Source organism: Oryza brachyantha, chromosome 5, assembly GCF_000231095.2.
Source record: "Oryza brachyantha chromosome 5, ObraRS2, whole genome shotgun sequence".
Taxonomy (NCBI): domain Eukaryota; kingdom Viridiplantae; phylum Streptophyta; class Magnoliopsida; order Poales; family Poaceae; genus Oryza; species Oryza brachyantha.
In genome coordinates, this window is record NC_023167.2 from 1979177 (window position 1) to 1995198 (window position 16022).

General features: G+C 39.7%; 3 protein-coding genes across 5 annotated transcripts; 1 reads left to right on the forward strand and 2 right to left on the reverse strand.

The window, feature by feature from the left end:
• Nucleotides 1-272: 272 nt before the first annotated feature.
• Nucleotides 273-6974, reverse strand: LOC102711620 (membrane-bound O-acyltransferase gup1). 3 transcript variants are annotated; one of them, XM_015837269.2, is made up of 19 exons: nucleotides 6616-6974; nucleotides 6461-6516; nucleotides 6186-6367; nucleotides 6052-6100; nucleotides 5807-5910; nucleotides 5647-5711; nucleotides 5452-5522; nucleotides 5013-5069; nucleotides 4429-4542; nucleotides 3691-3815; nucleotides 3528-3579; nucleotides 3073-3135; nucleotides 2471-2580; nucleotides 2027-2119; nucleotides 1861-1942; nucleotides 1406-1483; nucleotides 1040-1115; nucleotides 902-951; nucleotides 273-821 (listed from the first exon to the last, which is right to left on the reverse strand). In XM_015837269.2, the coding sequence occupies exons 1-19, from the start codon at nucleotides 6716-6718 to the stop codon at nucleotides 780-782; spliced, it is 1572 nt and encodes a 523-aa protein (XP_015692755.1). In that variant the 5' UTR covers nucleotides 6719-6974; the 3' UTR covers nucleotides 273-779. The 3 variants fall into 3 exon arrangements, with proteins under 3 accessions (XP_015692755.1, XP_015692756.1, XP_006654985.1); XM_015837270.2 differs by having other exon boundaries at nucleotides 5013-5072; nucleotides 5647-5705; nucleotides 6616-6973; XM_006654922.3 differs by having other exon boundaries at nucleotides 276-821; nucleotides 5013-5072; nucleotides 6616-6973.
• Nucleotides 6975-7300: 326 nt separating this feature from the next.
• Nucleotides 7301-11582, forward strand: LOC102713357 (LEC14B protein-like). Its single transcript, XM_006653969.3, has 10 exons — nucleotides 7301-7389; nucleotides 7564-8083; nucleotides 8196-8315; nucleotides 8829-8906; nucleotides 9039-9218; nucleotides 9403-9480; nucleotides 9806-9978; nucleotides 10109-10264; nucleotides 10887-10947; nucleotides 11239-11582. The coding sequence occupies exons 2-10, from the start codon at nucleotides 7739-7741 to the stop codon at nucleotides 11455-11457; spliced, it is 1410 nt and encodes a 469-aa protein (XP_006654032.1). The 5' UTR covers nucleotides 7301-7389; nucleotides 7564-7738; the 3' UTR covers nucleotides 11458-11582.
• Nucleotides 11583-11592: 10 nt separating this feature from the next.
• Nucleotides 11593-15471, reverse strand: LOC102714013 (ribosome biogenesis protein NOP53). Its single transcript, XM_006653972.3, has 11 exons — nucleotides 15157-15471; nucleotides 14630-14805; nucleotides 14472-14546; nucleotides 14204-14287; nucleotides 13947-14057; nucleotides 13602-13687; nucleotides 13131-13250; nucleotides 12918-13040; nucleotides 12632-12698; nucleotides 12446-12522; nucleotides 11593-12259 (listed from the first exon to the last, which is right to left on the reverse strand). The coding sequence occupies exons 1-11, from the start codon at nucleotides 15359-15361 to the stop codon at nucleotides 12247-12249; spliced, it is 1137 nt and encodes a 378-aa protein (XP_006654035.1). The 5' UTR covers nucleotides 15362-15471; the 3' UTR covers nucleotides 11593-12246.
• Nucleotides 15472-16022: the final 551 nt, after the last annotated feature.

Genomic DNA, 16022 nt, shown 5'->3' on the forward strand with positions numbered 1-16022 from the left:
GCAATAACGTTTTAAGCCAATGATAAATTTATAATTATCATAATAATTAAGTTAATTAGATTCATGTCATTATAAATTTGTTAGTTTTAAAATATGCCATTATACGTGTATGGATAGAGATTTTATACGTGTTGTAATTTTAAAAGCTAAGGCTGAAAACATGCTATCATAAAAAATCTCTAAAAATTGATCAACAGCTTGCCAAAAGGAAATATGCTTGTTTGACAAGAAAAAGTCCCGATGGATCAATTCGTGTTCAGCACGAAGGATTTTTTTTAAAAGCAAAACTAGAGGATCCTAATTTCTAAAGGAATTGACACTATTGACTCATTTGGAATGGAGGATTGGAGCATAGTAGAAGTAGAGGAAATTTTCCTTTGCCATAGATTTCATAGGAAAACATAGGGATTTTTAGGGCTTTGAATTACAGGAGATTTAGAAGAATTCTGGAGGAACTGAATAAAATCATGTGAAAAACATATAAACATCTACTAGAACCTCTTTTTTACTTTTCCTTTGCTAAGTCTTCAAAAAGAGCGCGTAGGTGCATTTGCTTTTCATTATCTTCACTAAATCAATACGCCCTAGTTTACAAAAGAACCGAGGCTAAGTGCTGAGAGTGAGAGGAGCTTTGGTTTGTGTCAAACAAATCCAAGCAAAAAAAATAAACCGCTATTTGTCTTGACAGTGCCTCCATCATAAAAGTTTGACTGCATTTGGCAGAGGGATTTACCGATTTGACATTAAATCCAGAAAGGTCTTTATCGACTAATCAACTATCACTCGTGATTCTTCTGTGCCTCACGTATATGAAACATAAGCTGCAAAATTTTAACAGTTGTAAGAAAATAAACCTATTCTTTTGCAACGTCGAAAAGAAAGTAATTAGCAATAAAATAACCTTGACGGCCACGTAGAACGTGATAAATATGAAGGCAAGTACAGGCAGGGCTGCGAAATGGACACATGCATCAGCGGCCATGTTCGTTTAAGTAAATTAGATTCACTAAGTAATGGATGTTACTAATTTGTAACTCACCATCCTTCCCAAGCATTTGTGACATGAGAAGTTTAATGCCGGATGGTCCTACAACATAACCAACAAGGTTTGCCACCTGCATGAGTGGAGCATGTCTGTATCAGTGTTTTGGTTGCACGTAAGAAGGTTAAAAATGTGACCCATCTACTGTACAACTGAAAATCTTAGATCTATGAATTGCCCCAAAAGAGTCTTGTTGCCACCGAATGCTATTACATGAGTTGTTTAATGCAGACTTTTTCTAGGAGATTTGTTGCCAAGAATCGTTAATAGTAGATTTGCAGTAAACCAGTGGTAAAATAAGAGAAAAAACGGTTGAATACATTTAACTGTGAATTCAAATACCAAAAAATAAAAATGACGTACCATAAGGCAGCTGATTGTCACGGCACCAGCAATCGCACTTAACTCACGGTGGATGAACAACCCAAGGGCACTTCTTGCCTACATTTTTAAATACATTAGATACTAATCATGAAAAATGCCATCAAGCATCACACAAGCATGATGAAGGACCCACCATTGCATGAGATAACAAACTTAAATATGTTATTAGTTTGGAGTATTTCTAGTTGTCATGTGTAGTTCTTGCTTGTGCCCTAAATTAGTACTATCAGTATTGCTTTCTAACTCAAGCTTTACACACTGGTTCATTGTTTCCAAACAAAGGGAGTAACTTCTACCATCTCGCAAAATTGCTACGCAAAATACTAAGTTTTGTTTCTTGCAACTAAGCAAATGAATGGAAGAACAGGAAAGAAAATACTGCTTTATCCTTTTTAAGCTATGAGATCTTACCAAATCACATAAGAGAAATTTACCTGAAACTTGTTGGATAGAGACTTGACCAATATTTCCGGGACAAAAAATAAGCATGTTAACCATGCCCATGAAATAAGTTTCCTGTTTATGAGAATGCAATCAGGTTCACATCATAAGTCATCATAACATCTAGCTGTTGCCAAACATAAATAATAATTATAATACCATTCCAGGTCATGCCAGACTGCTACAAATGTGAATACGACCCAGATACTAAGTAATTTTCTTTGAGCACCCCCAAGAGGAATGTATAGATACCTGCAACATGCAAGATATAGGTCAAAGAAAGTTACACTTAATTTATGACCAATAATTACCTATGCACATTGGTGTACACACATAGCAACTCTAAGCATGGGGTTTGGTAGTCGGTAATCAGTAATCAATTAATCATGTTGATGGGCGTAAATTATATTCAACTCGTATGCACCTTTATGTGGATGTCATAGTTTTTTGCATGCATTTCTTGAGCACATGTTACAGAGAAGTGGGGCTATGAACAGGAATAAAATATATATACTAACCCCCAAACATTAAAATGATATATATGTGTGGTAACACAGATGAGTTCATAGAAGCAGTACTTAAACCAGTTACTTTAATACAAACCTGACCAACCATCTGTTAAAAGAAGCATGCCAGCTTTTCCAGAAACTTTCCAGATCATGGCAGCTATTTATACACCTTGGCATATTTTCAGGTGTCTCAACTCCTCCTACCTGTGATCAAATAATCAGCATAAAAAACAAAAAGAGACATGAAACAGTGTTGATATTCATGACAACACAGTTGTTTTCTTGCGAATGTTCCCTATATCTATAAAACAAGAGAAAATCTAAAAAATGTCATTGACAAACATCTAAGTCTAAAAAATGTCATTGACGAGTACGAGTTCAAGGAAATGTCATCGTACAAATGAATTTGTCTGAGAAATATCATTGAAGTTAGGGTTCCGTCCATTTTTGCCATTAAATACATTGTTTACACTATAGAACTTAATGAAAAAATGCTGACGGAACCCTAACGGCAATGACATTTCTCAGACAAATTTGTTTATACGATGGCGTTTCCTAGAACTTGCACTCGTCGATGGCATTTCTTAGAATTAAGTGTTTGTCAATGACATTTGTTAGATTTTCTCATAAAACAATTGTTCAAAAGGAAATGCAGAACACGCAATGAATCAATATGGATTTTAAATGTTGAATTACCAGTGACCAAAACCTGAAGTAGCGCCAAATCAGGAAGAATTTCAGCCACATAAAGTTCAGCACCTGCATGGGAAAGTTTGGGAAGTTAATTCTTATTAATGATAATTGATCCCAACAGCAAACTATGCCAACTTAATAGCAAGCTCCTGTATGTTAGTTAAGAATAGATACAACAGAACCGTGGAATCAAGTGATCATGCAATTTGATGAATTAAATTAAAGTACAAAACAACCTAGGGGGACAACTTTGAAAACAAAAATATAGTATTGCATGTCCGGACACCTTTTATTCATAGTTTTCATACATCTTGAATAAAAACAAACAGTAAGAAACATTGGTAATATGGAACTGGTACATATTGACTGAAAAATACGCGAGAAAAATTCCATGAGTGACAACTCTGAAGGAAAATCGGTGTATACAAGAAAATGCAGTATGTGTAACACAATCTTACCCCGTAACTAATGATGAAGATCTCAAAAGGAGATAATTGCTGCCATAATCGGCTGTCACAAGAATAATTAATACAAAATTAAGAAAACAGCAATAAAAATAAGAAAGGATTTCAGTCCAAAAAAAGAGAGGACTGTTCATACTATATAAAGATAAGCAAATACCTAACTACAAAGGCATTGTAGTGGAAAAAATGTGTCATGGCTTCCATAAGAAGTAAACTTAGAATCCACCTTACCCCATACCAAGATATTTGTGCAACTGAATAATTTTTCTGGGGTACATCTAACTGCAAGATTGCTACAACAAGAACAGGTTAGTATATGTCAGGATATTTTTACACTACTAAACTTACTACTTGAAAAAGAAGCATAGTTCAAATCTCTTACTGGAACTCTGCACATAGTTCTTAAAGCCAACCAATGGCCAGTACTATTTAACATCGTTTACAACAAGCTTAGAAAGATATTTTGCAAAATCAAGGAAAGAAACGAAGGCATGAGCTCATCTATTAGACAGTTAAAAACAAATCCAAAATAGCTTATGGTCTTTTTGCAGTTCACTATACATACATTGTTTAATTTATTTTACATTTCTTCTTCTCAAAACAGAAATTTGGTCTTAACAACCATGCAGATAATATATTAGCCTGTTAAGTACTGATTTAGGAAGCCTCGCAGTGCATAAAGAATGCCTAGTCCAGTGTTGAACTAAAGACCGTACATGTAATTGACTCACGAAAGCAATATTTGTTTATGTCAATTTTGTCCTCTTCTAATATAATCAAATGGTAATTCTCTCCCTTGCTGCCTTTCATTTTCTTAAAAAGAAATATATCTGCTGTTTTCAACTTGACCGATTCATTTGCAGTTAAACCATTATCTATGAGAAACCAGACAAACCTGGGCTGCAAATGCATTGTAGCTTACAATAGGTCCAGCAATGTAGAGTGGAGCATATGTCAAGTAGCATAAATATGTTAGTAATGTGTATTTGTCAACGATTAGCCCTCTCTCCTGCCATCGATAGTGCAAAATTTCAGCAACAGATAAAAGAAACAAAATAGTCTGCTTGTAAAGGAAAGACTTATATGATACAAGAGTGGTATCAAAGCTGAACACTCAAATTATATACTACAGACAAAGGTAAATAGAATACTCCAATGTCAAGACTCGAGACCTACACTACAAGCAGCCCAGAAAATTTATATTGCAACTACTTATAACTCACAACAGTTCAGCCTGGTATCAGCAGAAATATCAACCAATCTTACAATCTATCAACATCTTTCAACAAAAACACTAGATTCATTCAGTACTATTTCAACACCTAAACTCGAGGCATGCCATCTTAATGCTTCAAAAATTGCAAAACCAACAATGGCTCTATGAAACTACCATGAAGCAGTACCACATCAGAGCAGCACTATCAACAACAGTAGACAGTAGTTTTATTGGGACAAGAAAAATACAAAAAAAATAAGTACCTGCAAAGTAAAGTAGCATGTTTTGCCAGAATAACAAACTTGGCATCGCTGCATATGCTTCTGTACCAAGAGAACTCGTCAATACAGTGAAGTACTGACAAGACAGATGTATGGTTAAAAAAAAGTTTACTAATTTAGAGGTATAGATCTCTACAAGAGCTGTGCATAAACCTATCAGTCTCCCATTTGGCACACAACAAATATATCAGATAAAGTTTATAATGTATCCAAGAACATTCATAATACAAGACAACTCGATATATTGTTTTGAAAAATTACCAAGATAAATAAGAAAATGTAAGATCATGTTTGTTCAAACCCTATGGCCCAACAGCAATGTTAACCAGATAATATGTGCTTGCAAAAATATATTTGTGTAATTTAAAAAAATCTGATGCTGCAAACCAAAAGTATGGATAATGTGGTAAGTCTACAATACCTTATGGTCAAAGTGAGGAGAATGGAGTGACCAGCAGTAATCACATCCAAAGCTTATCATTCGTAATATAACTGTCAGACAAATCAAAAGGGGCATAAGGAGAAAACAGTTATAGATTTCTATACGGTAAGCATCAAAAGCTCAATGCATAAACACGACCTGAGCCAAACTAAGATGACATAAGGAGAAATATACCAAAATTGAAGCAAATATGCCATCGAAATGTACCCCGATGATTGTCTAGAAAAGCAAGCCTGTGCCTATTTAGATAAAAAGTCAAATTTCACAAAAACTTAAAGCAAAGGAATGAGAAATTGCATCATACAAATAGTACAGCTGCTTCAGAACATCTCACCCAAACAATGAGAATGAATAGCCTTCATAGACTCGGTTAAGTATAAGGACAGCTAAGTTGAAGCTCCAAATGAGGCCAACGCAATGTTTATATCGAGCAAATACCTACAAGACAGAATACTACAGTCAAAAAGAAAACTTAAACCATTATTGTAAACCGCACAATGAAATGTTGCGCTGAGAATGGCCTTATGAATCAATTAGAACAGTGAAAAGGGAACAGTGATCAAAGATGCTAGCACTGACCTTCACTATGGAGTAGTTAATCAATGCTATTATAAGAATGAAAGCAACACTGCAGTAGAGATAAATATGTATGTTAGTGAATTTCACAGATAAAGAAGAAAAAGAAAACGAGCATTGATCAGTTAGTTCCCTACCAAGCACCATGTAGATAGCATAAATAGGCCAAAGACAGGAGAAGCCACAGCAAAGATGCCCCTCTACCCTTCAGGCTGTAGCAGTAGCGCAGTGCATTCACCAAGATCAGAAACGCGCCCATCACAATGGTAAGAACAGGTAAGTTCCCTCGGAAGTTTCTCCATTGCGCATCAGACAAGTCCTGCGACAGAAGGCAAGCTCATCACCTGCTCGATCTTCAGATCAACCTAGAACACTGGCAATCGAACCAACAAACAGGTGGAATTTCACATACGTTCAGATGGCCGGCGAGTGAGCCTGCCCGTAGGCCGTACAGCCTCCCAGAGTAATCTGCACACATCAAGCGACATTGTGATGCCAAGCAGCTCCCGAAACCGGCGTGTGAACGAACCAGTGGGACTGTGGGAGAGCATGGGAAGATTCGGATACCGTGGGAGAGACGAAGCGACTTGAGGATCACGACGAGGTAGAATCCCAGCGCGTAGAGGCAGAGCGCGGCGAGCTCCAGCCGCCTCAACGGCACGCCTCCCATCGTCTCAGCCCGAAACCTCCCACCTCGTCGCCTTACCCCACGCGCCTCAACGGCGCCGCCACGCAGAGGAGACTTCGCCGAACGGCTCCGCCTGAGAGATCCGTCCCGCCTTCCCGGAGCCTCGAGAACCTGACGCGGGAGGCGAAGCAAGAGAGGACGTGGGACGGGGCCGCGGCGAGGAGTCGGGGGAGGCTCCCGCCAGAGATGAGGGCCGCGGTGGTGGTGGTGGTCGTCGCCGGCGACCGCGGCGAGTGGAGTCGTGGTGGTGGGGAAGTCCGTGAGCCGAGGCGCGGCCGCTACTTCTGTGGGCCGAAAGTGTGTCTCGGCCCAATTACTACCCAGATTGCCTCCGGCCCATCTTACAATAAGCCCATGGGCCGAATTACTCGGTCACGTGGTCTCCATCTCCTCCTCCTCCCACTTGGTCGGACGCCAGCCCACGTGGCCCCTCCTCCCACCGTATCTCACTCATCCGGGCCCACCCGTCAGTGACCCATAAGCAGATAGGGTATATTCTAAAATACATTTTGCACAAACACCCCCGGAGCAAACACTATTTGCTAAGAACACCTCTTCCCCCCACGCTCTCCTCTCCTCTCCTCTCCTCCGTAGAGGAAGAAGCGCCGCGCATCAAAACCCTCCTCCTCCTGCACCCGCGCAAGAAACCAAAGGTGCGATTTTTTTCCTCTTTTGATGGTTTTTTTGGTTGCGATTGTTCGTGCTAGCTTCCACTGGTGAGGTTTTTCAGGGTCGAGGAGTGGTTGGTCGGGTCCTGCGTGATTCGAGAACCGGGACCGGGCCTAAAGTTTGTTGTTTTTCTGATAAATTCGATGTGGGGATTTCAGTTGTTTAGTCCTGGATTGGTGTGATCCATCATCCGTGAATCTTCTGTTGTCGCATCGAGTTATCCCAGTGATTAGGGAGTTCCTGTGTTCTTGAGAAGGATTCTGGTTGATTGATTGGTAGTGATACGATATTCATTGCAAAAGAAGAGTAGAAGAAGTAACAGCAGCAGCAAGAATGCGGGGGAGACAACGGAGAGCTCGGGAAGCCGCTGACCCTGCGCCTGAATCGTTCACCATCGATGAGGAGGTCTCCCATCTCACCAGGATTAGATCAGAGCCAAGTCAAAGGATTCTTGGTGCTTTTCACGCCGGTCGGAAGAGGACCTTGTCGACATTCGAGCTGTTGTCCGGGAGGGAGTTTGGCCGCTCGGGTGCTGGTGGATTCTCAGCAGCAGATTGCGCTTATGTTGGCCGGAAACACCTGCCCACAAAAGGACCTTGGTGTGTGGATGACATGACTAGCGAGGCATATGTGTCGCAGTTCTCTAGTGATGGTTCGCTGCTTGTTGCTGGATTTCGGGTAGGTGATTTTGCTTTGATATGTTAGTTGTGTTTTTGTTAGTAAAAGTTGCACGCGCAGAAGCTTCGGAGCTAATTGCGAATGTTGCTCTCCACAAAATTTTGATGATAAGGGAAGCCGCATCAGAGTTTACGATGCTGATAATGGGTGGAAGGTTCATAAGGATATAAGCTGCCAAAGCTTGCAGTGGACAGTTTCAGATATTGCTCTTTCACCTGATCAGCAATTTCTCGTAAGTCTCTGTCTCTGACGCATCTAATAAACAGTGCTAGATCTTAGAGCATCTGTTTGGATGGAGGAAGATATATAGGAAATGGTAGGTGCTGGTTATTCTGTTATGGGGAATGATAACCATAATGGATTAATGGCAGCATTTATCCTATCTGAAAAATTACATGCTACTTCCAAGTAAATAATATATCTAAAATAGAAAATAGATAAATGTTGGAAACCCACTTCAACCCTATACAGAGCCTTAATGTTTTTATCTTTTACAGCCTGATATTGGTGGAGTTTACTTTTTCATGATTTGTTATAGATATAATTCCATGGTAAATCAATTTACATGCAATGGCCACTGTTTTTAGGAACAAAATTCTCTCCATGGTGCACATTCTGTTTTACACTGAGTTCGGTGCTGATTTAATTATGTTGTGCTCTGGCTATTTCATCTTCATCTGTATGCTTGTTTTTTTAGACAAATGTGTATGTTTGTTTTCCTCAATGCCATTTGATCCTTTCGCAGGCCTATTCCAGTTTATCTCCTATTGTTCACATTGTGAATGTGCAGAGTGGTGGAAAGGAATCACAAGCTAATGTTACGGTGTGTTTGTACTCTCAGCCTTCTAGTATTAGTAACTTTCAAAAGCATGAGCTGCATGGCTTTCTCAAATTCATAAAATGCTTTGATGTTCTTGTAACCTGGCCATGTTTCAATTTTTCTTCTTTTTCTCAGGAAATTCATGATGGTTTGAATTTCTCTAATGCTGATGATGATGATGACTATCCTTTTGGAATATTTTCTGTGAAGTTTTCAAAGGATGGTCAAGAAGTTGTTGTTGGAAACAACGATAGATCTATACATGTTTATGATCTTAGAGCAAATAAAGTATCCGTTCGCATCCGAGCCCATGCGGTATGAATTACCTGATTTCCCACATGATTTTTTGTTAAATCAGTTGTGGAACTTCTTTTTGCCTTGTTCATTCCATTTCATATTGTTGTAGCTATCATTCATATAAATCCTTTAGCGTTTATTTTAGGAAATTGTATTACATGTTTATTTGCTATCTTATTTTCCTCTCGGTTGCTTCTGTAAGGCTGATGTCAATGCGGTTACCTTCGCTGATGAAAGTGGTAATGTATTGTACTCTGGAAGTGATGATAATCTCTGTAAGGTTAGTGTTCTTGCTGCTTGTTGGGTTAGTGCCTTTTAATATTTTCTTCAATATGATAATGCACTTTGTCAATTGGAAAGAAATATTACAAATGGTTTGAATAATGAGCATAACAAGAGTTGAATAGGTGATATGTAAAGAATAGGCTTTATGGTTTGAAAATGGAATAATACAGTACTTAGTATATAGGTGTTGATTCCAGAATTCATTTATGATGGAACAGTAGTAAATCCAGTATGCTATGTTAGAACATCCAATCTGGTATTCACATCTATCAAGTCTGACCTTGTCCGACCTTGTCCTAACAATGTTTTATGACCCTTAGGTGTGGGACAGGCGTTGCCTTGCAAGAGAAAAACCAGCAGGTGTTTTGACAGGCCATTTAGATGGGATTACATTTATTGATAGCCGTGGCGATGGGCGTTATTTCATATCCAACTGCAAGGACCAGACTATCAAACTTTGGGATGTGAGGAAAATGTCTGCTTCTATTAAAGGGTATAGTTGCTTTATGGTCATGCACTGCACTACATTTACTCTCTTTTTTTGGTGCGAGGAAGTACATTTATAATATTGATTTCCATATATATTATATATATTTCTGATGTTTTCTACCATGTTTTGACAGCCGTCAGCAGAGATTATTTGACTGGGACTACAGATGGATGTCATTCCCATCAGAAGCCCGACATTATAGGCATCCAAATGATCAGTCTCTGGCCACATACAGAGGCCATTCAGTTCTGCGGACACTTATCCGTTGCTACTTCTCCCCAATGTACAGGTTAGGGTCCAATTATGGATTATTTTGTATCGCAGACAAATTCAAATTTATTTTATCTATGTTACATACTTCCATTTTTCCAATACCATCATGTATATGGTTACAGAAACAATGCAGTGTCGCTGTTGATGTTTGCTCCTAGATATACATCGCAGTTGGTATGGTATTGTACTCCAGCTAATAGCCATACGAGTGTAGACTAGAGCAATACGTCCAGTCAATTAGAGCTTTCTGACAGCCTTGGTTTCTAGAGTGTGTAGATCTAAGTTCAAGGTAGCTGATACCTACCCGAAAAAGTTTAAGGCAGTTGATGTTTCTTATGATCATTTGAAGGAAACCTTGGTTCATGACTAAACTAGCCACGTCTAACTTTAGTAAAGTGTGGCGAAGGAAACAGGCGCCACAAGTTAGGCAAGTAGTGGCTAAAAACTAAGTCTATGATAGGATGCTTGAAAATTGTGGCAAGCTAAAGTTGTGGCATAAAAACCAAACATGTACCTTGAAAATCATAGCATGCCTAACATGTGGCTTAGCGAACTTGAGACATGAACCAAATAGGCCCTTACTAGCATAGATCTTGTGTGGCTGCTAGTCTTAATTTCACTGCTTTTCTTCATCACAGCACGGGTCAGAGGTACATATACACAGGATCCAGCGATGAGTCTGTCTACATCTATGATGTGGTATGTGGCCTAATCAATTTCCCACAGATACTTATTTATTTTTCTATCTCACATTTTCTAATCATAGACTGTTGAGTTTATATGTTGGTACATTTTCGGATACTTGGGGTCATTTGTTATGGACATACAGTTACACATAGTGTGGCTGCGTTCTTCTCCCTCCTCTTACTAACCCAGATTTCCTCGTTTTTCACGTGCACGCTGTCAAACGCTGTCGAACGCGACCTGTGTCTTTCAACTTCATTGGACACAAAAGTTCATATTTTAGTTCTAAACCTGATGTTCTTGCAGGTAACCGGGGATATCGTGGAGAGGCTTTCGTGGCACGGATCGATCATCAGGGACTGTACCTGGCATCCTTACAGCCCAACGCTCGTCAGCTCGTCCTGGGACGGCTACCTGGCACGGTGGGAGGTTTCAGGCGACGAAGGTGACCCTTGGCTGCTCACGGACAATGACCAAAGGACGAGTCCTCCCCGTCAGTCCTACACAAGGCACCTTCTCTTGTAGACAAGCCCTTGAATCTTGATTGGTGGTAGCCTGACATGATGGCATTTGGATGCTGCTGATGATATTGCTGCGTGCTGACTGTGAGGCTGCAATGAGTTTGTGATGGTGTTGGGTTTGTTGCATTCTCCTGATTACCATGATAGCTGCAATAGCATAAGCATGCTTGCAGTCATTGATGGAAAATGGTGAGATGGGATGCTAGAGCTACTTGAATCGTTCTGCTTAGAACAGTGTATAACTGGGAGTGATTGTAAATGGTTGCGACACATTGTAGTGAAATAATAATCCAGTATATATGCAAGGATAGTCGAATGCGATACTGCATTGATTACTTGTGATTATTGAACATTCAGACTTGACCACAGCAAAGCCCAAAAATTGCGACCAAGCCATGCTCTGAACTCTTGTACACAGTACGCCATTTTTAGGCCAGAGATGATAAAAACTGAGATATATCTTACATAAACAAGTTGAACAGTAGTTTACAATAATAATAGGGTTTTAAAAGTTTGACATTCCAAAACTTAGCACCAGGCAATTCAGAGGACATTGCAACCACTGAACATTGCCCTGGAACTACAGAAACATGTAGCAAATTAAAACTTGAATATAATGAGAATCTATCCACCAAAACTTTGGAAGAAATTTTTGTAGCCTCATCAGATCTGTTCGAAGAGTATGGTTTTCCGTAGCATTGTTCGATGCCCTAACAGCACCTGTTCCCCGGTGTTCCAAGACCCACCATAGCCGGGTCGCCATGTCTTCCCCGTACATGCACAGGTGACGTTTCTAGCGTTGCTTCCTGCTCATGGGCAAATGAGACATAAATATTGGTTACAGTGTGAAGCACATTTGTTCTCTTCAAGATGTTTTGACCATTCAGCGACCGAAAGAGATAACAGTGAAGGACAGTAAATCTCTCAGCCATGACTTGGATGATGTTATTCAAATATCATTAACTTGTCTTTGAGATAAAAAGAGAACAAACCTAATTTTTCTGCTTGGTGCAAGTATCCCACGTTTCTCAATGCTCTTATAACGGTCCCTCGCTAGATTACAGCACCCCTACATGAAATTCATATAAAGCAGTTAGTTCACCGACTCAAGTTCACAGGACAGTATAATTAGCTGCTGAATTCTGGACCCAAAACAAAAGCTGAAAGAGGCATATTACCTTCAGCTTTCTAAGAGAGCCACTAATCTCTTCTGTCAATAGAACTTGAACAGGAGCTGGTTCAAATCTGTTTGAAATGTGTAAATGTTAATAAGAAAACCAAATCCATTACCAAATAACGAGTCAAATAGCATAACATAACCAAACCATCACCAAATAACAAGTACAATAGCATAACATGTAGCAGAAAATCCTGTTACTAATGTATAGCAGGAAATAAGTAGCAACATTGCCAATCTTAATTTGAAAACCACAAAATGTGGACTGGTGGATGTTAGAGATGTACTTGTGTCTGCCCAGACGAGGCGGGGCTGACTTGAGTCTTTCTTGTTTGGCCACAGTTCGCCTTATGTGCCTTTTCTCCTTTTCCTCGTCTTCTTTAGCAATTTCATTTATTATATCAGGCAAGCTGCAAAGAGATTAGCATAACAATATAAGCTAACTTTGACTAAAATCACAAATCTTGGAAGATTGGCGAACAAGAATAAAAAAGAATTACCTATCTATTTCCTTTGAAAGATTTTCTATTTTCTTTGCTTCTGCTTCTGCTCTTAACTTCTCCTTACGACGAGCTCTTTTGTTCAGTTCTACTCTTGTAACTCTTTTCATTTTAGTCTTCCTGAAAAATAATAGAACTTACAATCAAAACTACACTAATAGTATTTGTAAAAATAACATGAAATTTAAAAATCAGAACAGTGTGTTCTGTTCATAAAAAAAGCACAGGATGGTTCCAGAATTATGTAGTTAGATCTCTAGAATACAAATTGTGATTTTCATGGTTATTTTCACAAAAACTGTAAAACCTGCATATTAATATAATCACTGAGCATGTGCATATATGATATATCAATAAGGAAATACAAAAACTGTAAACATGATTAAGGGGATACAATCTTTAATAGATTCTAGCAGTATGTGCCATATAACTCAATAATACTATACTTCCAATAATATAGCCAAATCTAACCTCTGTGAAGCCAAAGCATCAACAGCTTGGTCTCCATCACCTTCTTCAGCAGCTTCATCACCATCATCAGCATCGATAAAAAATTTCTGCAGGCAAGGTGAAAAAAAAAGGTACAAGTGAGATTTTACACAAACTGCTACATTGACAACACAAGCACACGATCCATCAGTAAGGTGAAGGCATACTATTACAAAATATCTTGTAGAATACAGTCTTGTCATTGTATATGAAATCTAACTCACAAAATCGTTAATAGTACACATCCAAGTTCACAAAGGCAGATTCATTGCAAAAAGTTGAGAGCACATGTAAGGTAAAGAGATGCATGATAATCATAAAACTTACATCTTCTTCAGCGATTGCTTCACCAGGAACAATCAGTGGCACAGGCGTGGGCCCCAGCTCTTTAGTATAGACTTTACGCATCTCATCAGCAACAGCTTGAGCAAGAGAATCCTACATTCACCAAAAGAGACTATGAGTAAAAGGATTTGTTGCTAAATACAAGTGGTAAGATATCATTCAGGATCATTAGTTCCTAAAAATGGGTTAATGCTGCCAATCTGGAGCTTAATCTTTAGAACATAAACTACAATGCATACCTGATGGGCTTCAAATGGAGGATTAAATGAACAGCCTGGGGGTTCGACTTCAACAGCAGGAATCGCAGATGCAGTAGTAGACCTCTGCAACCAGTAAAAAAGAAACTGGCAAACTTAACATTGAACAAAAAATGCAAAACCCCCAATTTTTAAGCATATTGACAAAAGAAGATCTGCAAATTTTCAAAAATGACTCCATACATCTAAAAATGGCATTTCTTTGTGCAAATAGTAGAGCAGATTAACAGAATGTGGAGCATTACAACACCTTTTTAGACTTGGCGTCTCCTTTAGCATCTTCACCCCAGATGTCAAGGATCTTTTCACCACCTGAATCATCTTCCTATAAAACAGATAAATCCACCTTAGTACCATGGGACTCAAACAAAAAGAAATTTATTTGTCTCAAACAGAAGTAACTTATACCATGGGAACAATTTTTGCATCATGTGTCTCCTTTGTTTCCTTCTTTGCCTTCTTCTTATCCTTCTTTGCCGCTATAGAAGATGGAACCGGCTGTACATACGGATTCCGCTTCAACACACTCTCATGATGAAGAACCTTCTCTCTCTTCTTCTCAATCTTCCTTTTGACAGGAATATCTATAGGCAGAAAACAGAAGTTCAGAACACCAAGTGATGGTAAGCATTAAGTTATGTTGCATTTAGCCATGTACACACTTTACGCATAATTTCAAGCATGCCAACTAAAAGTAACTCAAGGCCAACATGTCCCAAACCGAAGGTTAACAAATTTCAACAACATTAAAGCAAATTATGGTGAGTACGGGAAGAGATACTTCACGTCAGTGCATACAAAAACAAAAACTTTAATTTACCCTGGGTTCGGTACTACTGTCGCAGTCATCCAGATCACATGTAGACGCCCAAAATAGGGGAAAATTAACAGCAACAGCGTAGCAAGGAGAGGCGGCACGTGTGTAATCAATTCACCTTTGGGGGCAGCGTCTGCGGAAGTGGAGGCGGAGGCGGGCTTGTCGAGGAAGAAGAGGGAGTCGGAGGGCAGGGACGGGATGTCGGCGGCGCCGGCGTGGGCGTCGCGCGTCTGCTTCTCGTAGAAGTCGTGGATGTCGTCGGTGCTGATGTTGGCGCGCCACGCCTTCTTCCCCTTCCGCGAGCCCTTGGAGGCCTTCCCCATCTCCTCCGCTCGATCGCACGCGCCGCCGCCGCCGTTGGCTGCGTGGGAGAGAGCGGGAAGGAGGAGGCGAGGGTTTGGGAGAGAAGGCCTTCGTGTGGAGCTAGGGTTTCTGCGGTTTAGATGTGGAGTGGGCCACTGACAGGTGGGGCTCTGGGTTGATTTAGAACCTGAAAGGACTTTTAACTACGGCATAATCCCTCCGTCCCCCGAAAAATACAACCTTTTGGTGTCCGGGTAGAGTGCTTGATCATCTAATAAAATAATCGTAATTTTTTAAATAATACGAAGAATCAAATATTTAATCTAAAAACCAAAAAATTGATTTGTTTTAGGAGGAAGGGAGTAGATGTGTTTTATTTAGATCACGTGGGCCCATTGAATAGTAAAGATAGGGCGACAGGTGGGTAAGACAATATTGTAGGAGTGCATTTTAACTATGGCATAATTCTGACATATTTTTTTAAGAACACAGTACAGCGCAGACGCTCACAACGCACGTACACTCTCCCCTAAAAACACACGCACGTAAACCCTACCCTTTGAGCACCTCCAGAGACTGGCCGCTGTCGACGGATACATCGTCTACCACTCAAAAGCACAAAGTCATTAGAGTTCTGAAAAATTCGCTTCAAGGAGTCGAGCCTAGGACCTCAAATACTAC